At 37.5% G+C, this 26,036-nt stretch overlaps 1 protein-coding gene across 20 annotated transcripts in view; it reads right to left on the bottom strand.

Annotated features, from left to right (window-relative positions):
- Positions 1-26,036, bottom strand: part of baiap2b (BAR/IMD domain containing adaptor protein 2b) — a 49,448-nt gene that overhangs the window by 19,772 nt on the left and 3,640 nt on the right. For 11 of the 20 annotated variants that reach the window (XM_083556568.1, XM_083556564.1, XM_083556578.1 and 8 more), the window contains exons 2-6: positions 19,548-19,623; positions 17,116-17,202; positions 4,747-4,808; positions 2,986-3,057; positions 1,327-1,467 (exon numbers count right to left, since the gene is read on the bottom strand). In XM_083556568.1, coding sequence (XP_083412694.1) covers positions 1,327-1,467; positions 2,986-3,057; positions 4,747-4,808; positions 17,116-17,202; positions 19,548-19,623 — 438 coding nt within the window. Of the gene's footprint in view, positions 1-1,326; positions 1,468-2,985; positions 3,058-4,746; positions 4,809-8,204; positions 8,741-17,092; positions 17,203-19,547; positions 19,624-26,036 lie in introns of those variants that run through there. The other 9 variants (XM_083556581.1, XM_083556580.1, XM_083556574.1 and 6 more) reach the window with 4 other exon arrangements.

The raw sequence follows: 26,036 nt of genomic DNA, 5'->3' as shown, positions 1-26,036 counted from the left end.
TCTCTCTAACACACACACACACACACACACACACACACACACACACACACACACACACACACACACACAGTGCAGATTGTAAATTTATGCAGTGTAACTCAACTGCAAGTGACATACAACAAGTTTAAAGGAAACATGAGCCAGAGAGACATAAAGTATAGAAAAGGTCTGTGTAAGTCTAAAACAGACACACCCACACTTACACACACTTTGAGGCTTCTCCCAGGGGAAAGATTTTAGAGGTTCTCACCTGCTAATCAACTTAAAATTGCTGGATTTCTGTGAAACAGGAAGCTATTACAAAAACCTGCCAGTTCCAGATATTGATTGGCTAAAGCGTTGCATCACAGATAGCTGTACCACTGTAGGACTCAAGTCCAAGGATCTCTTAGTAATTACTTTATACACAGTGCCCAAACTCCCCTTTCCACATTCTTAACTTTGGCTAGTTGTTCAGCCTTCAGCGACAATTCGAACCAGTAATCACATCTAGTCTTATAGAAAGCAAGCTCCTGTGCATGATTTTGATAAAGCACATGCAAAATTTAAGTGTAAAAAGTTCCACAGACTGTTAATACTGCTATGTAACAGTAGGCTACATATTTGGTCCTGACATAAAGGCTGTTCCATTACAGATACAAATAAACATAATTATAAACCTGCCAAATCACTAGGAGTGCCATGTTGAAAGCCAGACATTATGTTTTACAAAAGGGGCCACAATAGAAATGGAGTTTGGACCTTGTAACACCTGCAGTGTTCTCTCACTACATATACTACACTCATACTCTTTTTTATTTTTCACACTAAGTCTCTACTGAGGATGCAAAAAGCTCAAATTCTATTCCCCAAAGAGTCACACTACACAAAAACCTGAGGGCAAGTTGGCAAACCACATCCTCTTTTCACCTCTATTCTTATATAACATGACACCTGTGGAGTATTTCAACAAGCACCCAAAAGCCCACGGTCTTGCAATAATTTGATTGGACAAGAGTTATTCCTCTTATCCAATCAAATTCCTCATATGTGATAACTAATTTTTCATGGTAAGTTTGCAGTAGTTTATTTTTCCACAGAGCAGATCACTTTCAAGCCTAACAAATAGTTTTTGCCAGCATAGCCCAAGATCAACTAAAAAACGCATTAAATAGAATACTGATCTACATGCTATAAACAGGCTTCAAAAGAATACGCACATTCACGTTGCAAGTACAAATCCAGCTGAGAGGCCAATACACGCTGGATTTAAACCTAGCCAAAACAGGTCAATCAAGCTTTTTTGAAAAAGCAGGACTGACTATTTTCAGTGGGTGGCATCCTTACCTGCATCTCATTATCTCTGTACTTGGAAGCGGTCTTGCTGCCCTGTTGGCTTTTCCGCCGCAGTTTTTTTAACTCTGCCTGGCACTTCTCCAAACTTTCTCCTTTGCTTCGGTGCTCCATCTGGTATTTCTTCAATGCGGCCTGAGGAACAAAACCACAACAAACTCTTTTGATTTTCTTTAAAGGTTAAAATCCTTACAATCCTTTACACTGCTCACACACTTTTTCTTACCTGCTTCCTTTAGGAGTGGGATACTGATAAATCATTTTAATAAAAAGCCTCCAGTCATATATACAGATTCTTCCCATGATTGTGATTTACACAAGTCAGTGTACACTGCTGATAGATAAATATTTAATATATATTATATAATGCCACTGAAGCATTAGTTTGGTCAGGTGCTGATTTAGGTTAAGGAGGCCTGTGGTGCAGTCAACCAAAAGGTGTTCAAAATAGAATTAAAGTCAGAACTTTATAGCAGGCCACTCAAGAACTTCCATTCTAAACCATGCAAACTATATCTTTCTGGAGCTGGCATAGGGACACTCTTATGTTGGCAGGTTTAGGGCTCCTAGGAATTTTAGGGGAATTTAATGCTCCAATTTAAGAAGCACATATAGCTGAAAAAGGTCAATACGCACACACACACACACACACACACACACACACACACACACACACACACACACACACACACACACACACACACTCCATATTTGCTATATTTTATGAAAATATATCTAAAAAGCACAGTTAACTATTTTTATTATACAAAAAGTTCACATGAAAAAAGTACAAAAGAGGTCAAAATTTTGCTCCAATAAGTCATTACATCTTCACAAAATATGTCTCGATCACTGTGTTGCATAATTTAAACTCTGCTTATACACTACCTGAGAGATTATCTAATGAAAACTAAGGGTTTTGGGGAAAATATAAATCTGTGCTGATTTATTCAAATTCACATTGTTACAACTTTTTTTCCATTAGATGCAATACAAGAATGCTGAATGAGATAATAAGTAAAACAAATATAGGAAAAATGGTTAATGTATGCAGCAGTTTTCCTTTGAGGTATGAGTTATGCGAATAATTACGCACTGATTCATAATTTGAAAACTATAGTGTTTATTTAGGAGCAGTTTTATTCTGTATTTTGTGAGCTGGAACTTTAACTATGGACTAAATACCTGATTCAATACATGTCATTTCAGATGATCTTTTTTCCAGAAAAAACACCATACCAATGCTTAGCCATGGGAATAAACTCTAAATGCATTTGTCTCTTTTTTAATATCACCAGAAACCCTGAATGCAGTCTCTCTGCAGAGATGTGCTCTTTGAAGCTGTTACACAAACCCACATAAATTGAACCATCCAGACTGCCATTAAGTGCAGTGCACACAGATAATAAACAGGTTTATTAAATAATATGGTGCAAATAATGTAGCTATCAAATACTAACTCACTGAATCCACCTCATTGGGATAAAATGATTATTGTGTGAAAATATGTTTGAGGCTAAAAGCTATTAAATACCTAAAATGTGATTAAATGCATGTGGGGCACTGTTAAATCATTCTATTGAGCCCATTGCAAATTTGTAATAAAAAATGTCAAAGGAATACTAATTCTCTGAGTGTGGGTTTGTTACCTACATTAAGGTAGCGTGCATCCAGCTCAACCTTCTTCTCCAGTTCTGTGAGGAGCTCGTTGTGGAAGGATTTCAACTAAGAGACAAAATCATACATATATCATGTATATGGCATAGCTGTTTATCTGTCTTTCAGTCTATTATACATATACATGGAAACCGATGAGAGCAACAAATGAGACAATCAACATACAAAGAACACCTTTTCTCTTTTTTATAAAAGATATATACTCGGCTGGGGTTTTGAATATGACAGTAAAGCGAGCTCGCTAAACCAATGTCTGTTGGAAATTTCTGAGAAACTTTTCGATGTACATCACTCCTGTGAATGAAAATTTTAATCTCAGTGAGTTTCTACCTGGTTAAATAAAGGTAATACATACATTTTATCCTCATCAAACCGTTCGGTGAGACCTTATTGCTGTGGATAGGGGTGGGGTCACTCTGCAAGAAACCACTTCCAATCAGAATGGAAATGTTGAATTATAGGATAAAAATGATACTAAAAACTATATTGATTTGAAGGGACTCTTCTCTCCAAGGGGGATAAGTGGACCTACACCATGCCAGCTAGATGAATAAGTGTATATTATACACTTACAGAGCCATAATAGAAATCCACTAATTTTTCTTTAATCATCACCACTCATTGGCTCATTGACTCATTTTAGCACATACACCTTCTATATATTGATATGTTTTTAATTAAAATGACTGCAGCCCATCTACTGCTTTTAACAATTCAATAAGTCCTTGTCTAATCTGCAGATGAGTAAGGGAACATATCTGCCCTGAAATATTTTGGGTTTCACCACATTTCCAGTAGTGACACAAGTCATGGTAGTGAGTCTAGTGCTGGTATGAGTGTATTACAGAGCTGCTGAAAGCACTCAGAGAAGATCAAACGCCTACAGTTGGTTAGCATCATTCTAGGAAAAAATCAAAGCCCATTCTTCTCACCAAGACCTCACCACGGCCTGACATGGACTCACGCAGCCACTCAAGTACCACTATCCTTCAATACTGTAACTAAAATCATAGCAGCTAGGCTTTGCTAAATTAATAGCTACTATAGAGCATTAGGGCCAACTCTGTGAGAAAGCAGATATCAGACAGGTGTACTGGTAAAAGCATCCACTTTCAGAAGGTTCCTGTTTCTCATTGGCATCATTTTAGTTAAAGAAGAAACAGAGCACAGTGTATGTTTAACCTGTGTCACTGTGTGACACTGAGTAGAAAAGCCCCCAATATCTTTTAACCTGAGGGTGGATAATACTAGATAGATATGCAACATTGTTCTGGTGACATTTTGAGCTGGCACACTATTCTCTTTCACTACTGCTGAGCCAGATGAAAGCCTCCAGATAAAGTTCAAATAAAGAAAAAAAAAAATACAAAAATTGAGGGATTTAATGGTGAGTGCACCACAGTGCTGTTGAATTCTTGATTCTAATTGGACAGATGTAGTTTTGCAAGGCTTATTTCACATTGCTATGAATGATACATTATTATAACAATGTTCTTAATTAAAAAGTATTTAGTTAGCATTTGGGGAAGGAGTCTCCAGTGTCAGAAACTTGTTAAGTTTTCTACCAGGAGAATTAAAATGAAAGACTTTTCATATTCTTTGTAACATTCATTTATAGAACGAGGCTTCCATTCATTTAATCTCCATTAAAAATAGATGCAATGGAATGTATGATGTGCTTTTATTCCATATACCACTCTAATTACCTATGACAAAATAAAGGACAGTGATACACACCATGTCTTCCAACTGCATCTGGATCTGTCTGTGGACTTCAGCCATCTGAAAGAGTACATCCCCTACACAGTCAAGAGAGATAGGGGAAAATGTGTTAAAGCCCTGATGTGTATGTACACATGCTGGAATATCAACATGCAGTAACATCATGCGAGTACACAGCTGTGTAACACAAGTATACAAAAAGAGAGACAAGAAAAGGAGGTAGAGAGAGAGACTGATCGTTAAAGAAGTTGGAAATTATAGATGAAAAATGAACGACAGACAGCAGCGAACAAGCACATATCAGAAAATGGAATCAGAACATGTATGATAATCATAGCAACAGAAGCTTATTGCAGTAGCTGGAATAAAAAAAAACAAAAAGCAGCACATTAATATCAGCAGCACACTGGTTTGCATAATGTGGTCATTAGTCAGAAAGCAACACAGCCATACGACAGTAATACATGCAGCCAGGAGGTGTGTGATCTCGGTGTGTGAGGTATGCATGGTACCTACACGCAGCTTCTTCTGATAATGCAGTGCATTGTAAAATAAAAGGAACAAAAGAGCTGGGTTGAGATTTATACAAAATAAAATCCCAAAGGTACAGTACAGCAATACACTTGGGGACACTATGAAGGTCAAATGTGTCCCCCAGGGAAAATACAACAAACACATTGAGTAGTGACACACATCACCCCCACCTATTTCCCTATAATCACAGCCAAATCTGTGTCAATATGGACCAGAGAGGGATCTACCTTAGATAATATCTCTTTTGCAATTTTTAAAATATATTTATTAGACATCCAGGAAGGTATTAAAAAAACGTTACAATGTGAAGTGTCAAATCCGCGAATTCCTGACATGCTACAAAAAGTAATAAGTATATAGTGCTTGGGGAAAACCCATCTGATATCACTGTGGCTAAATTCTTGAAAATTTCCAAACAACAACAAAAATTGTGGAAAGGCATACCTTGACAACTCAGATATATAAAACAAAATATATAATTTACCAAAACGATATAAAAATCTTTAATCTTTAATGAATCTCTTACCTTATCTCTTAGCTAATCTTTAAGAATCTCCTAAATTGAATTTTGTTATCACTGTCATATTGTAAAGATTATTTTAGTTTTTTTTAGATTTATTTAGTATTGCTTGGTGTGAATTTCAGGTTTTGATTTAGATGTTGGATGACATCATGAAACAGACATAAATATTTCAGTTTGAAGTAAATTCCTGCTTTACTTGTGTTGAAGAAACATGCAAAAGAGAAACATAATTCACTTCAGGCATGTAGCTTTCTGAACTATATATAGCAGAAAACATCAAGATGTTACTATGATGAGGGTTTTTCCAGGACACCAAACATACTTTACACAGCATACTGTGTTAAAAAAGGTATTAAAGTCCTGTTCATGTTTCTTTTAATGGTTAACAAATCTGTTCTTCTAAAGTTGTATGCTCTATAAAGAGTCATTTAGGATTCCCCCACTGAGTAAATCTTTTTTTTTTAAGGGTTAGAGATAACCTTTTAATAGACAGCAATACATATTTAAATAATTACCCAACATAATTATATATTTAAAAAAAATCTCAGCTCAGTCAGAGCTCTATTCAGCAATTATGACTGACTACACTAAATATCACCAGGGAGAATGTATACAATACTAATCATGTCATCATGTTAGAGATACACTACAGCATTAACCGGTGCTGAGCTTTCTTCCCGAGATGATCCTCTTATCCCTGTCTGAGTCCGTATTAACCGGGATTCAGCCAGTCCAACATGATTTTTTTAAGAAACAACCATTAGTACACCCCCCTTGTTCCTTACAGGACAAGGTGTTTACATACATGGCCATGGTGGATAACATGCACAAACACACACACACACACACACACACACACACACACACACACACACACACACACACACAAACACACACACACACACACACACCCATTCGCATCATGAACATGGGCTTTATATCTCTCTACCTTCAATTCCAGGTTGAGTCACAGTGTTTGGTGAGTATGTTGTCTTAGTGCTAATGCAGTAGAGATGTCACAGAGCAGTGTAAACTTAATGCACTTCTACCTCCTGCCAGCTCTTTAGTCCACTTCCAAACCCATTCTTCCATACAGATCAATGCGACAGCTATGCTACTGTCTAATGTGAAAATGAGAGGTTGAGATGCTCAGGGTCACACACTCGCACAGCTTTCTCTCTGTCGGCTTTTATCTGTTTACTCAGGTCTCCTAACACACACACAGTAATTGGAGGTTTGGACTAAGGTCTAAATCTTTCTGAATGTTGAGTACACAGTGCACAGTGGGTTTCATAAAGCATGGCCTTATGTGCCGTTATTATTCCTTTACACCAGGTCAAATCCTGATCCGAGCCTTATAGTACTACACATCTAATCAGCTCTGAAGCTCAGAATAAATCTAAGACAGTGTGTGTATGTGTGTGTGTTCACAGATGAAGTACAGCGTAGAGCTTAGTGTTCATCACGGAATATAAGAAATGGCTTTATGACCAATTCACAAGTCATCTGCCTCACAATTTTAACAGAGCAGCCACAATTCCTGTAAGCATGTAACTTACATCTATTTAAATTCTATTTTTATAACAAATGTTTACTGCTCTCATGTCTCTTTTCTACATTTGTAAGTATTTAGATTGTAATTACACTCACCCCAACCCCTTTGCACTGGTATTGCTGTATATATGGGAACTGGTTTTATCATTGTTGTTCTATTCCCACTGGAAGGGCTTGTAAGTAGTAAGTTGAGCCAAAACACTGAATGAAAAGCCACTTACATTTTTCTATACTTCTGAAAGTGAGAATATATGAACGTTTACATCTTTTTCGATGAACAAAGTTAACAGAGTTACACTGGATCCCTCTATCAGATGCACACCTAATGCGCATATGGGTATGTTTTGAAAAGTTGGAGGAAATTAGGTTATATGGAGAAAACCTTCATAGACATGAAAACATGTAGACAGTCAAAACCCAGAATGAAACCCCGGGACAGATCTTATATCAGAAGTTATAAAATATTATATTAGAGTTGTAAAGATTTTGACTGTTGTGCATTAGGAACTACAGAACTACAAAGTTACTGTTTTCATGTGACCAATCATTATACATCCTTTTGTTATATACAATAAGATGCATAAAAAGGTGCATTTAAATTAGATGCAGAAAAACCTGGGCATGCCACTAGTAGCACTTACTTGTCTTCTTATACTGATCATAATATAAATAAAGATAAAAAAAAATTAATAAAAATTCTGGTAAAAAAGTGCTGGTAAAGAGAAGTTAACTTCCCTATCTCCTCCTCCTGCACCCATGATTAAACTATACACACACACACACACACACACACACACACACACACACACACACACACACACACACACAATAATCAAAAACAGAGGGACAGAAGGTATACAACCTTGTGTACCTTTGTTCATTGATCTTGCCATGCCTGCCTTCATGTTCAAAGAAGCACACTCCAATGTCTTGGTTTCAGTCAGCACCACGGTGATCTAATTCCATTCCACCTGCTCCTCCTTCCCTCCATCCACTTGTGCTCTAATCCGCTTACTGATAATCAGCACTGATCACACAGCCAAGGCTTATGAGGCCTTCAGCATATTGTTGTGTGGGCTTGAAGGGTTGGAGCAATTAAAATCTGAGCAATTAAAGCCAATAGCGGCAGCTGGGCGTTCCGCCAGCAATCGATGGCTGCAGGTCCTCCTTTCTGCAGCGAAGAAATGTTAACTGTGCTTCTTTACAGGCCTTCAAAACGCTTTCAAAAATAAATCTGCTTTTCTAAATGTCCCTTGTACAAAGTTTGCAAAGAAAGAAAAAGACCTGGGAAAAGGAACGTGAGTGGCTTAACCAGAAATAACAAGTATGTTCCAGTTGAAGAAATATCAAATATTTGGTTTCAGCCAGGGACCTATTTAATTGTGAAAACACTCCATGGACCAAATCAGATTTATTTCATAAATACTTTGTATAGATATAATATCTTTGAAAATAGAAGAAATATTCAGTCTTGTAACAAATCGATAAATCATTGCTTTTTAATCTATGTTTCATAAATTCCATTTTGAGTTTCCACTTTCTTGGAACATGTGAACTAAACATAGTTAAATCTCTAGCAAACTGCCAAAAAACTAATAGTTTTGGGCCTAACAGTGAATAGAAGTAAAAATATGGACCAATGCCCAACATTTTAGATTACAAGTAACTGGAATGTTTTCTGGTTTACTCCATAAGTTCCAAATGCATCCACTGAAAAAGCCAACACAGCTACATTTTTCACATCAAACCAAAGCCACTGATGTGAACTTAATCTTACTCTCTCCTGTGAAGCTATGTCGCAGAGGATCTATGCTAACAGAGACCTTGCGATTGGCTAGTGTGGCTTTCATAATTGGAATCAAAAGAAACATCATTCTCAGAGTCTAATATTGAACTTACAAACCCCTTTAGATTGTTGTTGCGATCCTTAACACTTTCCAGACACTAACTATCACCAACTACAGAGAATGCTAACAAGTCCTAATATGATTTTATTAATAAAAAAAAAAAGTGTTGATTAGCGTGTAAAGCAATATAACCCTTAATACTGAATCATTAATATGAGAGAAGGCAGATGGTGCAGAGAAAACTACAGGAGGTAATCTACAACCTCTCATGATGAACCTGATCAGTTGTGAAAAAGGGATTGAGAGACTCATTACTGAGAGACACACAGAGAGTTTTTTCTATAATAAAATGTCTGTTTTTTCTCCTCCACACCCTCTCACACAGGTATGTATTGTTTGTACAGGTATGTACTGTATGCTGCATCTATTTACTTCCCATGCCTTCTGGTTTTCCTGCTTGCTCCTGTTTTTTCTTGATATCATTCCATCCACTTGGTGCTACATTACATAATTTATATCCTTCCTCACCACTATGACCTTGGGTAAAGTAATAAAAGTCGACAGCATAATAATGATGCAGCACACAGATTCTAGTGATAACCATTAGCACCTTATTACCAAGCTGAATCCATACTCACATTAATTTTTTTAAGCTGAATTTTTTTTACTTACTTTTTATTAAAATTTGTATACTTCCTAGAGGGAGAACGTTGTATGCAATCAGCGATGTCATGTGGAGCAATTCAGTACCTTCTTCTAGCTTTCTTAATCTGAGGGAAGTTAGCTTCTACAGCCTGAGGGAAGTTAGCTTCTTCAGTCTAAGGGAAGTTAGCATCTACAGTCTAAGGGAAGTTAGCATCTACAGTCTGAGGGAAGTTAGCTTCTTCAGTCTGAGGGAAGTTAGCTTCTACAGTCGGAGGGACGTTAGCTTCTTCAATCTGAGGGCAGTTAGCTTCTTCAGTCTGAGGGAAGTTAGCTTCTACAGTCGGAGGGACGTTAGCTTTTACAATCTGAGGGAAGTTAGATTCTACAGTCTGAGGGAAGTTAGCTTCTACAATCTGAGGGAAGTTAGATTCTACTTTTTGAGGGAAGTTAGCTTCTACAATCTGAGGGAAGTTAGCTTCTACAATCTGAGGGAAGTTAGCTTCTACAGTCTGAGGGAAGTTAGCGTCTACAATCTGAGGGAAGTTAGCTTCTTCAATCTGAGGGAAGTTAGCTTCTACAATCTGAGGGAAGTTAGCTTCTACAATCTGAGGGAAGTTAGCTTCTTCAATCTGAGGAAAGTTAGCTTCTACAATCTGAGGGAAGTTAGCTTCTACAGTCTGAGGGAAGTTAGCTTCTACAATCTGAGGGAAGTTAGCTTCTACAATCTGAGGGAAGTTAGCTTCTTCAATCTGAGGGAAGTTAGCTTCTACAATCTGAGGGAAGTTAGCTTCTACAATCTGAGGGAAGTTAGCTTCTTCAATCTGAGGAAAGTTAGCGTCTACAATCTGAGGGAAGTTAGCTTCTTCAATCTGAGGGAAGTTAGCTTCTTCAATCTGAGGAAAGTTAGCTTCCTCAATCTGAGGGAAGTTACTAACGTTTCAGTCTAACCAGACAGCAGTCCAGTTGACATCACTGGTTTTACATATTTTATTAAAATGAAAGTTGTTTGCAAAATCACAAGGCTAGATATGTTTGAAATTGAACACCTATAGCAAACCTAATCAGACTCTCTTTTTTGCCTCTTTCAACAAAGACAAGGAAAAAATTTAGCTTTTTACTAAGCATTTACCCTGGAAACTCCTTCCAGTAATGTAAAGTAATGTTATAATCTACTATAAACCTTACATGATGTGAAGTGTCACATATCACATTTCCTCTGAATGTTCTGATAGATAATCATAGAAAATAATATATTAGGAGTGCATTTAGACAGAATCAGGGGTGTTTCATTGTTACAACTGAGATTGATGACTGCAGTAGCACTTACAATAACTGGTAAGGAGGTATGTTGATGAAAACAGATGAACGTAATTATTTTTGTGCACAATAAAACTTTTTCACTATTACACAAAGCTTCCTTATTACAAGTCCTTAATCTGAATTTCTACAAAGCCTCTTGGCTTAATGTGCTAATGTCCAGCATAAAAAGTTCCCACTATATTGAAGCTACCCTTCATGGGATATTCCTAAAATTTAACACTGATAGGATATATCACCATTCTTTATCATTCTGAACTGTTTGCTGTATACAAGAATAGAGCATGTGAAAGCTAAGACACTAAGGTAAGCTGAAACTTGAGGTGGAGTATAACACTAAGCCATGGCTCTAAACTTTCTTGCAGTGAGCATTTTTGCTGGTGAGGCAGGTGAGTGTCCATATGTCAGATAATAGACATGTCAGTCTGGTGTTAAAACGGTGTTTTGCATTTTCACTTGACACCTGTTGAGGTGCAAAGATGTTCAGCAGCACCTCTGAAAAGCTGTGATTACAACATCACATAATTATCTATAAAATTCCCCTAACACTTACTCAACTGCTTCCTGAAAATAGGCAACCTTTAAAAACTTAATTTCAGCCTATTCATTTCTGCTGGCTGGAGACCAGCATTTCCAAACCACTTTATTTACAAATGTGCAAAGGTGGAACATTGTGGATTGTATCTTGAGGTCCACTTCCTTGTTTTGTCCACTGCTTTTTCCTCAAGAGGCAAGTGAAAGGCGCAATACTAGTTTTATATTAGTAAAAGTCTTATAGTGTTATTGTTCCATTGATGTTTTATGTTTGAAGGTAGCAGTACTTATTTATAGCATTTAACGTATTACTTTAAAAATAAAAATATTACATGTATTGTATAGTTTATCATATATTTATTAGATTTATATATATATATATATATATATATATATATATATATATATATATATATATATATATATATATATATATTTGTTTTTGTTTTTAAGACTAAGATGCAGTACTGAGTTAAGAGTTAATTATTGTTAGTAAATAGTATCAATTACCATGCAGATAAACTTGAGTAAAAATTGGTACCAAATTGTTACTTGTCACTGGGTACTCTTTTTGTCCCTTTAGTCCTGAATAAAGCTTTACTCACATAAGTACAAAATATAAACATATTAGAAAGTAAGTGAGTGCTTTGCCCTGATCAGTGTCACACTGGATCCAGATTGTGTACTAGAAACAGTATATCGAATGAGACAGGAGTACACTCTGGATAAGATGCCAGTCCATCATACAAGAAAATAAATTCTTCACAGAAAGTGTTAGTGTGCACTTTCTTCCTGATCTAAAAAAAAAAAAAAAAATACAAGCTCTCTGTATGATTTAACAGAGCATTATGCAAGGCATATTTCATGTGACATTTTCCTAAAGAGGAAGCTGGTCCTTCAAAACATGGCCACCTGCAAGGCATAAAACTTAGACAGAGCAAAAGAAGTAAAACAAAATCCTACAAAACCAAATAAAACTACTTTCAAAGATTTTTGGAAGGAGTACATCATTTTGCGGCTGTTCTCCATGCTGGTGGACATCTCAGCTATTAATGGCTAAAAGAGATGTCAAGAATGACAAAGGAAGTAACTAGTGGGACATGTTTATTCGACTATTAAAAATGCCTATGTGGATGTTGAAGGACTAAATTTGGACTAACGTGTCTATGGTCTGCTATTTTATCTTGCTATTGTCTGTAAACTGCTGATTAGGGATTTTTAATTAGGCCCTTGTTTTGCAGGCATTCATTAGCTAAAGGCTCTCAAGTTGCTTTCTGACAGCACAAGCACGGAGTTTATTTCGAGGTGAACTAATCAGCACTGAGTAAAAATGTTTGCACATAAATATCATATCATCTGTAATTCAGAGGAGGCTGTGGTAGTGCAGCATTCTGAGCTCAGCCTCTATAAAGCACAGTCACTACCCAGGATGTTGACCATATTTGGGCAGAAGGAAACCGGAAGCTGCTTAGTATCCCACACACTCGTGCGGCGAGCAGGAGGCAGACAGTGGAGGCTGGTTCAGGCAACACTGACATCACCAAAAAGCCATTTTAGGACAGTGCTATTGCTCGCTCTTACACTCTCTTTCCCCATTTTGCCTTTCTCTGCGGCAGAACAGAGTGTACTAAGGCGCGCGCATGTGTCTGTGTGTGTGTGTGTGTGTGTGTGTGTGCGCTCTATTTTTAGAGCAGTGTTCTCCTCAGGAAGGCAACGTTCTTGCATGTGCAGGGTGATGAGCGCCGGAGTGCTCCATGCAGCTCTTTTCACACAGCGAGGTTACACAAGGGACAGGGAGATTACACCAACTAATCACAGACTGCTGGGTGTAACTGTCAAGGTTTCTCCCTAACTAATTATGTAAGGGACTTCTGACACATACTGTGCACCGGTATCATTTTTTTACAGGTTAAAACGCTATTGGTTATCTTGAGAAATTCATGGTGTCAATCACATCAGTGGTTCACAGCAACCTCTTGGTCCATACAGCGAATGCAGTATACATTAACAAGAGTAATGAATTCATCAGCATAATGCAGGAACTTAACACCTCACTTAGCATGGCCGGGGCATCGCATTTTGCTAGTACAATCTACACCATTACGATTTTCTTCGGTCTGTTTTCACATCATTCGCAAGTACTCTACATACTGCTATATTTTTCATATCAGTCTCACTATATGACACTTTCTGACTCGTGTAAGGATATTTTAATAAACAAGCTGATGCTTGTTTCCTCATTACTCAGCAGCAGCAAATCCGAGGCTGGAACCTCACTCACAAGCCTCTCTTTTGCACTCTTGAGATTCATATTAAGACTACTCATGATAATAATAATAATAATAATAATAATAATAATAATAATAATAATAATAATAATATTTAAAAGAAGATAAAGCAGAACTCGTGTTGCAGTGAAATATGAAAGTGTAAAGCTTACTATACTCTGAATGGCTGGTATAAAGCACTGTCACTGAAGACTCCTTTAAAAATTAGCTAAAGAAATTTCTTCAACATATCAATCTTCTTGCATGTTCTAATTTTTTTTTACAGTTAGATTAAGTGAATTGGCCACTATTATATCCCTGTGTATTCATCAGTATTATAAAAAAATATACCATATTCAAATAATTGCAATAATTCACTATATAGCTTTAATTTGTCTTGCAACTGGTTCTATTGTCAGAGCTGCAATTATAGATAGTTAAATCAATGCACCCCCCCATATTACTCCAGTAGATTTATCTGTCTTTATATAGCAGCGAAGCTAAAAAGAAAAGGTGTGTGTAAAAGGAGTGGCATCACACGTCTCAGAATGTGAAGACGGAGGAGTCGATTTCTGAGATTCACAGCGTATGGCTTAGAAGTTGACATACGATTCATCAGTAATGTGCCATGTAGAGGTATTTGTAATTAATTCTCCATCATTTTAATTTATTCTCTAGTCAAAGCAGAATTTGTGCACACACTAAAGTACACAAATATATTGTACACAAACAGACGATGGAAAATACTCTCAGAGAAAAGCAGGGGACAAAATGAAATATAGCTTAACCTTACATACAAAAAAACTGCTTATTCGGGCTTTGCAGTCCTTGACACAAACTCAGGCATACACACACCCTACACAAACACTGATCTTCAAAAGCCTCTCAAAATCACTCAGCCTTCTGGATCAGAGAATCACTGTGCATAAGTCTTAGTACAGCATGAATATGCTAAAATGCATTCTTTGTGGATCAATACTTTGGGACTGTGTCCCACCTTGCAGTTCTCCAGTCTCTGCATATTACTGAATTTTAGAATAATTTCCCATTTTTTGCAAGACATTATTGTAGAAACATTCACAGATATCTACCCACGGGCAAAACAGCAAACAAGAGAAATGATGCACGGAGAACCGAGAGAGAGGGGTGTGGCGAATAGATGCATTTTCTTAAAGAGTGTGAGAAAGAGCAGCTGCATCTAAGAAACGGACACACACACACACACACACACACACACACACACACACACACACACACACTGTTTATTAGATAAGCTGCAGACAGTCCTGTTATGCTGCATCAGTGACCCTCAGTGTATTCATGCCTGTCAGCAGTATTAAAAGAGAAGTGCTCTTTATAGCCCCTGTTTCTTCTAAAGATGTAAAAGAAAAAAAATCTACGTCGTTTCACAAGTTATACATATGCTATGTATAGGACATAGATAGATAGATAGATAGATAGATAGATAGATAGATAGATAGATAGATAGATAGATAGATAGATAGATAGATAGATAGATAGATAGATAGATAGATAGATAGATAGATAGATAGATAGATAGATAGATAGATAGATGAACTGTAGTATGTAACACTTTTGTTAACCTATACTACTCTCAAACACCTATATTGTGTGAGTTTTACTGAACAAAACATGTTTGTGAACCTATAAATGAAGCTATAGTTCTGAAAAACTGTGAATCTATCATTAATCTATGCTACTAACAACACACATTTGGGAATCTATATTGAATCTATACTACTAAACACACATTTGGGGATCTATACTACTTATCAACACACATTTATAAAGCTATTGTACTGATAAACAATTTTTGCTATCGGTTTTGGAGAAAAAACTCCTGCCTGACTGCATAAAAAAATACATCAGCTAATCTGATTATAGAGGTAATGATGAAATATCTACAATGTACTAAATAATCATTTACGAAAAAAGACAGCCTGAAAGTCTGCAATAAATAATACAGACAGAAAGTAGACCCCCCCCCAAATTCCATTTTTTCAGTGAGATTTGTTATCAGAATTAGATTTGCTTTAAGAAGCAGGTCACTGCAGAGCTTCCACACAACTACATCACACCAAGCCTTTGCTCTGATATCAATAGATGCTGTGCTGAAAGCCGCCTAAAGCCAATTTACCAAGTGACCACAAGCTATTGGACCTTGAAGCAACCTAATGCAGGTTTTATCTCTGTTCATTTATAAACCTCAAAGCTTATAGCACCCAGTACATCACTGTACATTCCATACCCTTCTCTCAACAATTGTAGTAGAGACCTACGAATTGTACAAATTTCAGAAATACCACACTGTTATGGACCAATTAAAGAGAATCATCCATTAAAGGATAAAATCATTCTTGTTGCTTTAATGGTGTGCTTGATATTTATGTAATGTCAAAGACACCTTGAAAGAACTATGATATTGCAATATGCTATTCTATGGATCTCACTGGTTTTTTTGTTTCAGGCACTCAAAAATTAGTACAGAGCTCAGTCTTAGCCCCTGCCCGAGGTAGTTAGGGAGAAGGCTTGTAGTGTTGGAAATGCCTTTGCAATTTGCCCAACAGGCAGTAGAGGTCTCTAAAAATAAAATCACTTTGTTAACCTTTTTTCTTTTCAATTGGCACACATTCTTTAGATACAAAGCATAGTGTATAGGTGGGTGCTTTAAATTGGCCTTAGATATCTTACAGTCTTAATAATAATAATAAACACTGTATTCTCAAATAAACATTTAGTAAATCTTGCATAGGTCTTTGGCTTGCCTGTCATCAGTGTGTGTACTAATGTACATAGTACATAGTTATAGACATAAAGATGATCAACTACACATCATTTCTAAACAATCATTCAAGGAAACATAAGAAAGTTCTCCTTCAGCTCAAAGTAAAGTCAAATCTAAACCTGTATGCCAGAATGGCATGAGCATAAGCATTTGCTATACAAGTATGCCTTCTGAATAAAACAGCAAACAGATTGACAAGAATGTATGATTTTTGTGCTGGAAAAAGCACACATATGTGAGATTGGCCATGTTTCAGTAGGTCGCACTATCAATTATGAATCAGACATTTTCACACAATCCCAAAAATTAACGTCCTGGTCACTGCATGAGGCACTGCAGCTATGGTCTATAACTCACCAAGGTCCTTAGAGCCGTGACTCTCGCTGGCCAGTTCACCCATCCGGACCAGGGCGTCGAAGTAGCCTTTTGCTGCAAATGTCACACCTGAAAACATGGAAGCATTTGGGACATCAAAAACGGGAATGTTCTAGTTCTCTATGACCCTCGGGCATCCCTACACCCGTAATGGCTTCCTTATCCTATTAGAACAGGTGTGTGGAAAATTTATATTCCATGATGGAGAGGAGCGGCTTGGGATTGGGCTGCAATGCACAAAAAAATGCAGGAATATAAAAGACCAATCTGGGCAGGAGTTACATTTGGCCTGCCACTTGAATGAGCCCCGAGTATCACTTATAGCAACCAGAGGACCGTTGCAGCATAGCAGATATACTGTCTGAATTCACAAGATGGAGAATATTTAAACTAGGTTTTGATAGGTTAACAAGTATAAACATCAGTGTTTAGTGAACATACACCAAGACTTAATTAGGAACAATCATTCGTGAATCATGAAAAAACATATCCAACTCACAGTGTCTCTTGGACACTAATTAAAGCTTCTGCAGTGCAGCATAATCTACAGCGCAATATGAAATGGTGAGTGGAAACAGTGGATGTAGGGCACGCAAGCTCCTGCTTCAATCAGGTACGACTAAAGAGACTCATCATCCGGTGCTGATGCAAAGCGATGACAAGTGTGTTCTGGTTCAGGGAAGATTAGGGGCTGAAAACGAAGTGGGCTTTGTTGCTCCATTACAGTATGTGGTGAAGAGAGTGCTGGGAAAAAAAGAGGATTATGAACAGAGCTCAGAGTGGAGAGACTTTTGCCAAATGCAAATGAACTGGTTTTGAAAAGAGTAAAACAGAGCAACCAACAGGACCACTTCAATCCTCCATAATCATTTCAACCAGATGATGTCTAATGGTTTGCACTATTATTACCATTTACCTTAGTCAAAAGGCCAGATGCAGAAGCACAGAGCGTTAATGGAAGCTGCTCAAATCAAAGAAGCCAGCAACTATAATATGCTCACCTGTAGTGGGCAATCTGCCTCCATCCTGGCCTTGAAACCCACTGCCCTTCACACATTAATCTGATTACAAGAAAACTCCAAAAATTAGCAGATGAGATGGATCATGTGTAGTAAAAAGGCGGAGAATACCGAACAACCTCATTTAATTTCCACTAATCCCATTTGAGCCCATGGAGAAATTGATTCACATTCTTTTAAGTCTTTTTAAAAATATCTGCACTGGTGTATTGGTGGAGGATTTCTGTTCTCAGTCTAGAAGACTTGCTATATTTACTATTCCAGTGAAGAGATCCTTCAACCCACAGTGGCACTGGCCCAGGCAGGGCTGGCATGATGGAAAGCAATTCCCACTCTGGGCTTTGGGACTATTTTTAACACATCAGGCTGCATTGGTACACATACACACACCCGCACACAATCGCACATGCACACAGCTGCAGGGTGAAGTGTGGTGCATTTGCACAAATGAGATTTTATCTCAACTAGGTATATAATGGAGATATTAAATGCAATCAGAGCTTTTCATTAAAATCCATATCATATCTACTGTGGGTCGGCAGTTTCCTTGTAACAGTGAGTACTTTACATGTTAGTCCTACTGTCTTAGCATTATTCAAACTAATTATTGAATTATAATACATTAATCTTTTACAGTACTTAACAATTAGATTTCTGCTGTGGTTTCTGTGATACACTCCCTGTTGTATACACTAACAAGAAATGCACCTGACATGACCTGGAAAAAAAAAACTGCTTGTCCTTGTACTTTTTGCAGGTTTCAGCCATACTTGTCCTGGATACTCAAGTGCACTGTTCCCTTTTTCCCTTCCCTTTTATGAGACTGCACTAACTCACACATCTCAGCCTGGCCTACTTCTGCCTGCTCCGTGTTCCAATTTGCCTTTCCTGTTTCCCAGCACACCATGTGACGACGGCTGCCTCGCCATGACTGTGTCCCCGTGTCTCCATGTGCAAACTGTCCAAATGTCCACTCATACAAAGCGAAACGAAAGACAGAAGTTTATCAGACAAAGTGATGTGATGTTTAATGAAGCCAAGCATGGGTGAAAGGGATGCCAGGGGGTGCAGATGGATTTTGACGAGGAACAGCTGGTGATATTAGTACAACAGAGGAAGCCAAAGTCCCCACACACAATTACACATTTTTTAACATACAGTACATTTAGAACATGTAAACAAGCATTGCATTCTTATATCCAAAACATATGCAGGGAAATCGTGTTCTGTTATGAAGCTCTTGGTCATAACCTCACCCAGAATCCAGCAATATATGCGCTTACCATTCCCATATCAGCTTATACACTGGCACCTGACCGAGCAGGTGAGCTGGATATGGACCTGAGAAAGGAACCACATAGCTGGATAGAAGAAAATTGGTGTCAATGTACTCACTAGAAAGAGCCTTCTCATACGTCTTTCCCATGGCTACAAAGTTCCTCAAGCAGGGGTTAAACTGCTCCATGATTGACTGAAAGTAAAACAGAAGACACACAACATACAAGTAGTTAACATTTACACATAGATCTATGAACAGAGCGAACCATCATAATCATATTTTCACTGAGAATATGTAGGATCCTGAGACATCCTAGAAAATCTACCACTTTGTGATATTGTTATGGCTGTTTATTATATATGCAGGAGATCTTTAACAGAAAAATCTGATTAAAGCACTGATGGTGCTTTAATGTTTTTCTCTTTCCATCTTGTGTTTTTCCTAGAAGTGTTTCTTCTTCTATCCTCTCCTGGTCGGAAGGTCAGGAGTTCAAATCGCAGTGCTGCTAAGATGCCACTGTGGGCCCTTGAGCAAGACCCTCAACTGCTCGGTTGTATAAATGAGATAATTGTAAGTTGCTCTGGATATGGACATCTGCCAAATGCTATTAATGTAAATGTAAGTGGCATTACTGCTTGCCAGGCCCCTAGTGCTAATGAGAATTTGTGACTTGGAAGATATATTTAATATTAAATATATTCACAAAATTATACTGTATTGTCATTACACTAGTGTGTGCAAGTATAATTCAAAGGTTTCACGTGACTAGATATAGTTATAAATGCACTTATTTCTACATGTACTAAATCCTAAAATTACAGGTTAAAAGTATGAAGGTGAAATGAGTCAAAAATAAGACATATCCCTCATTTTTGCACAATAACTCTTATACCACAACTGAGAATAATATGCTTTTTAGATCTCAACACTAACACACATCCTCTTCAATTAATATCTTCATTACTTCCACGTCTTCATTAGCACCTCAATCCAAGCGGTGTCTCATGCATATGTCTCTAACACACACACTGCACTGCAGTCTCTGATTGAGAGCACTGAAGTTCCTGATGATTCACATACACACTCACATTCAGAAGTGGGCACTCAGACACAGAGGGGCTGCTGGGGATGGAGTGAGGAGGCACCAGGGTGCGTGGTAACCCACGTTCCTACGCTGACTCACCCAATCCCACGTTCACAGCTGCCCTTTCGAGTCCATTTGTTCCTTCTGAAATCAGTGCGAGAGAAAACCTCTCCACATTCCATTTGAGCGATCTGATCAGAATAATCTCCCTCTCTTTGAACATCTCCTACTCATAGAACAAAGCATGACCTTTTCCCCTTACAAGTAGTCCTGGCCTCATTTCACAGGCTTTTCTTTCACTGGTCAGGAGGATCAGCCACAAATGAGAGAAAAAAAATGTCATCATGAAAAGAAATTGCAATGCACTTCGAATTAGAGGATTTCAGAACTAAAGCGCAGGAGAAGTTGAGATAAGGCAGCAGGGTGACAAGGTTTTAAGCACAACAACTGTACAACCAACCTGTAAAACAAGGCTAATTAGAGAACGAGTGTGTGAGCATCAAATACTTCACACAGGAGTTATGTGATGTGAAGCTGTTTGGGAACTAAACTGGTTCAATGCCTCCGACTGTTCTACTTCTAAGTAAACCAGATTCAGGTTTTAAAAAAAAAGAGTGACAAAAAGACTCCCACAAATGTGTGATATTGTATAGACTATGTTACAAAAACTAAACAAAAACTATAAAAAAAAAAAATTATTATTATATTATTATTATCATTACTATTAACTGTTTTTTTAAGTCACATGTGGCTTTACAAATATTAAACTTAGTTTTTTTATTCATTATTACAAACAGAGTATTTGTTTGTAACCCATTTGTATGATCCCTTTAATATATAGTATAGTTTTCCACAGAAAACTGCACCATTCTGAACAATTTAATATGAAAAATTAGGATTTTGAAATATGTCTTTAAAGAACAGAAAAAAAAACCTCAAGGACAGCATTAACTGCTGAGAGTGGATTTGAGAAACAGTTATATACATACAGTATGCTATATATTAACAATACACAGTTAAAATCTACACCTACAATTAACGAAATCTAATTAAAATGAAGAAAAACATCATAGAGTCAAAAAAAGGATGCACTAATTCAAACACATAGGAGAAAAGAATCCAGAAAAAAAATGATCGTGGAGAAACCATGAGAAACTCCACTGATGCAAACCAAACCTGAGGAAGAAACTGTGCCACAGCGCCACCCTCGTCTCATCTTCTTATCAGTAATATAATTTATCATCTATTCCACAAAAGAAGCTGAGCTGAGCCTGTGATAATTAGCCTGACAATACTGGCTGCTGGCAGCCAAGTAACAAAGTGCAAACTCCTAAAAAAAGAATGAAACTAAAAATTATTCTGTGAAACACTCAACAACGTGCAGGGGCTAGAGTGCAAGAAATCAAAGATACAAAGACGATGACAAATCAGACTCTTGAGTCAAGCAGCATGTCTTGTGTTACATTCCTGCATGAGCGGCATGAAGAAAGAGATCTAAATTTCATATAATAAGGAATAGAGACACACATACACTCAAAGTTCAGATCAGATCAGATCAACAATTGCCTTTTATTTGCCAGTGTGTGATAACATTAAAAGACAGATATTCAGGAAAATGAAACAAGTATCTTAAATCTTAAAGAAGCTTCTGCTATACATTGTTATAAACCATAATACATTAAATGGCAATTAACTCAGGTGTGCTTTAAAAGTCAAGTATCCAAACGATTGATCTGAGCTTTAGAGCCCTTGAACAATGATCTTTTTTTCTTCTTCTTTTTTCTCCCTAAATTCCTACCAATTTCAACTCTCCTCTGAGCTCTCCCCATCACACAACAGCTACAGAGAGGGAAAACACTAACACATGCTCCTCCTAAAACAGGACAAAACCAGTCAACTGAATCTTTTCAAACTTGTGTAACAAGAGCAATTTGCCCTGTTTCATAGTTATGATCTTACAGACACCCATGATTGGCTAGTGTTGCTGTGATTGACAAGAGAAAGAGAGCAACATCATCCCTCCCACTCAAAGAGCACAAAAAAATTTGCTTTCTTGGCACCCGACCACAAACGGCTGTGGGATTTCTGTTGTGACACTCAGGATCCTGGAATCAAGTCTAATTTGGCATATTTTATCTATGAATAGGTGTGATGTCGACTGACAGCACACATACCTTGTATGCAAACAGAGAATGTAATGAAGCTTGTTTTAAAACAGGTTTTTATCATGTCTATATAAGCTTTTGCTGCCAACTTGTGTCAAAGATCAGATAGTCATTTTGGTCACTGAGACAAAGTACATTTCATTTTCAGGTCTCCTAGCTATACGTAGCAGTACTGCACATTGTGTTTTTAAAATATGATTTTAATATACACTACATAGACAAAAAGTTCTGGAAACCTGACCGTAAGATTTATATGTGCTTTTTAAACATACCTTTTTTTAAACATCCCATTCAGTCAATATTTACAGTTATAATAGCCTCCACTCTTCTGGAAAGAATTTCCACTACTTTTTGTAGTGGATTTTGTTCTCATTCAGCCACAAGACCATTCAAAAAGTCAGGTACTGATGTAGGTGAGGAGGATTGAGGTGCTGTCAGGGTTCCAATTCATCCCAAAGGTATTAAATAGGATTAAAGTCAGAGTTCTATATCAGGAAATCTTCCACCTAAACCCATGTAAAGCATATCTTCATAGGCTGGCTTTGTCACTTGTTACTTTGTGGTAGAACCACATAAAACTGGAAAAGTCAGGTGTAGCACTACTTTTGTTCATATAGTAGACACTTTGATATTTAGTTCCTTTAACTAATGGAAAAATAATTGATAATGTGAACCCAGCAACTCTAATTTGCATTCTTGATGTTCCCAATTTTAACTATAGGACGCTTGTATTGTACTGGATTTCTTTAGTATACATTACTTGCACATAATAGTGAGTTATTTTATTCACACTGATGCACAGTTAGGAAAAAAGAAAATCCTTAATAATTAATTTCTCATATCACCCCATCATAATTCACTGATCACTGAATTTGTTAGCATCCACAGCAGGCACAAATCTAATGTCTAAAGAATCGGTGTTCCATCAGGGCCTGAGGACACTTGGTGATGTGAACACCCATCACATATGCATGCCTCCATTTACATTTCAGATGAGTTCTGCTGTGAGAGTGTGTGCCGCCTCCGCACAACTGCGCCAGCATGAATCCCACCTCACTGAGGTGAAGAAGAAGACTTCCGTGACCATATTTGGTCGTGTCGGAATTCCCCCGCAGTCCTCTCTTTATCCACTGCAGTTTATTCGCATTCTCAGCACGTTCAGGCTGTACCATCTCAGCCCAGCCGGGGGGTTTTTAGATAGAGCCACTGTGCATTTTCAGAATGCAAAGCAGCAGAGGAACCCCATTCGAAAGAGCACGCCGATCCATTCAGAGAAAAGCAACAGTGGCTGGTGTTTGTCGGCTTGAAGAGTGAGACACACACACACACACACACACACACGCACACAAAACATATTGTCTAATTTGCATGACAACAATGATGCAGTAGAGCTTTTGTCAAGTGCTCATGTGCATGCACACGTGATCTGGGTCAAATTGAGAAGTGTGTGCTATCATCCTTCTACGAGATCAGAGATTAAATGCCTTTGCATAGCCTCCTGCAGGCTGCATAGATGCATGTGCAAATCTATCAAACAAACTAAATCCAGCCTTATACTCTGTCTATCAGTAAGAAATTACTTACAACTATGCACTATTTTGGTACTCTTAAATGTGGAAATGAAAAGGGAGAGGGTGGACATTTTTTTTCTTATTTCCTTCAAATTCCTTTAGTTAGTTTCAGACCAGTCATGATAACTTTCTCTCATTCCCTGTCAGTCTTGTCTCTCACATCCCACCTCGCTGACCTTGATTGCCCTGGAAGCTTGTCCTGCCAATCTGCAATTTTAAACAGCACAGCAGTAGCGAGAATAATCTCATCACCGTTCCCTCTTTGCACCAAATTAGTTCCAGCATGGCTGCCAAAGGAGCACATTAGTTCACAGACCAGAAACATTTGAGCCAAAATGTCGCCGGGAACACAAACGAGAGACCTCGGCTTAAGAAAGACAAACACTTCTAAAATAGATTTGTATTTGGATGATCCAAAACAAGCTAGTGTCAATCAGATTTTAGTGGTAGCAAGATTGAAACACAACTAGATCAAATACAGATCCACATTTTTTTCCCATTTCTTCCCAAAGTCAAGCCTCAAAACACAGGGCAGGACAATGAATTCTAGTGCAAGAGGCAGGCTTTTTAGAAAATGTCATTATTATAAAATATATTTGTTTTCCTATTACATTTACAAAGCCAGGGTCATTGTTTTTTTTATTTTGTTTTGTTTTTTATTAAAAAATGCAGGAAGAACTCACATCAGGCTCATTTGTCCATCCATGCAACATATACTATGACAATGATGTACAAACCCAGAATTAATTTCAAATTCAAATCAGCTAAGATCAAACAATGTCTATCATTTGTTTAATTATATCCCAATCAACACTGATCAAATGGAGGCTGCAAAAAAAAAGAGTATTGCAAGGTTGGCTATACAGAGAGATGGAACTCCTGCCTCTCAGAGTCTGTTAAGTTAGATGTTCTGCTGATACTAACAAAATTTTAAAGCCATTACTCTAATAACCAGGGACAAGAGATCTGCAGGATTCCACAAAGCATAGCCATGACATTGTGTTTCTGCATTATTGAAACCAGTTCAGTCTAATAAAATCGGATCAGATGTATGTACTGTATACAGAGTGCACTGAAATCATCTACACTTACCTTACATCTGTTTTTATGCAAACATGTAAAGGATGAGGAAAATGTGGCTTGGCTGGTTGTAGAGTGACATGTATCCAGGCGTGGTGCCATTTAAACCAACAGAATATGTTGTAAACAATAGCAGAGTTTCATAGTTGTTCATCCATAAGTTTAACCACTATATAAACTATTGGATTTACAATGCAGTCACAAACTGAATGTGTTTGAGTGGGGCGTTTGCCATTGGTGAAGAACTAGAGTACATGCTCTAAACCATATATCAGTAATTCTTGGACAGAATGGACATATAGTCTACTATGATGACTAAACCTGCAAGAGCTTGAGCAAATAAATAACACACATTAACGGTGCCAAAAGCACAGCGCTACCATCTGTTAGTAGCAGGGTTTACAGTAAAGTGGGTTAGCATGGTGCTTGATTTAGCTCTTTTCTCCAAGGAAGGTTTTTAAATCCACGTTCGTTACCCTATACTAGTTGTTCTGATTAAACTAATGGGCAAACATACAGATGCAGATGCAAAAAATGCCTTGTAAAACATATATATATATATTCACCATTTTATAAGTCATGGTTCTTTTCTCAAATAACAAATAGATAACGTCCAAAATGTACCGCATTCATTTGGCCCACATGCCCCTGTGGAGCAACAATGATGACCTCATCCAGCTTATGCCAAAACACAACCCAAAACTT

The sequence above is a fragment of the Silurus aristotelis genome (assembly GCF_946808225.1).
Source record: "Silurus aristotelis genome assembly, chromosome: 12".
NCBI lineage: Eukaryota > Metazoa > Chordata > Actinopteri > Siluriformes > Siluridae > Silurus > Silurus aristotelis.
Note: the sequence above shows the minus strand (reverse complement) of the source record. Positions and strands in the feature narration are given on the sequence as shown.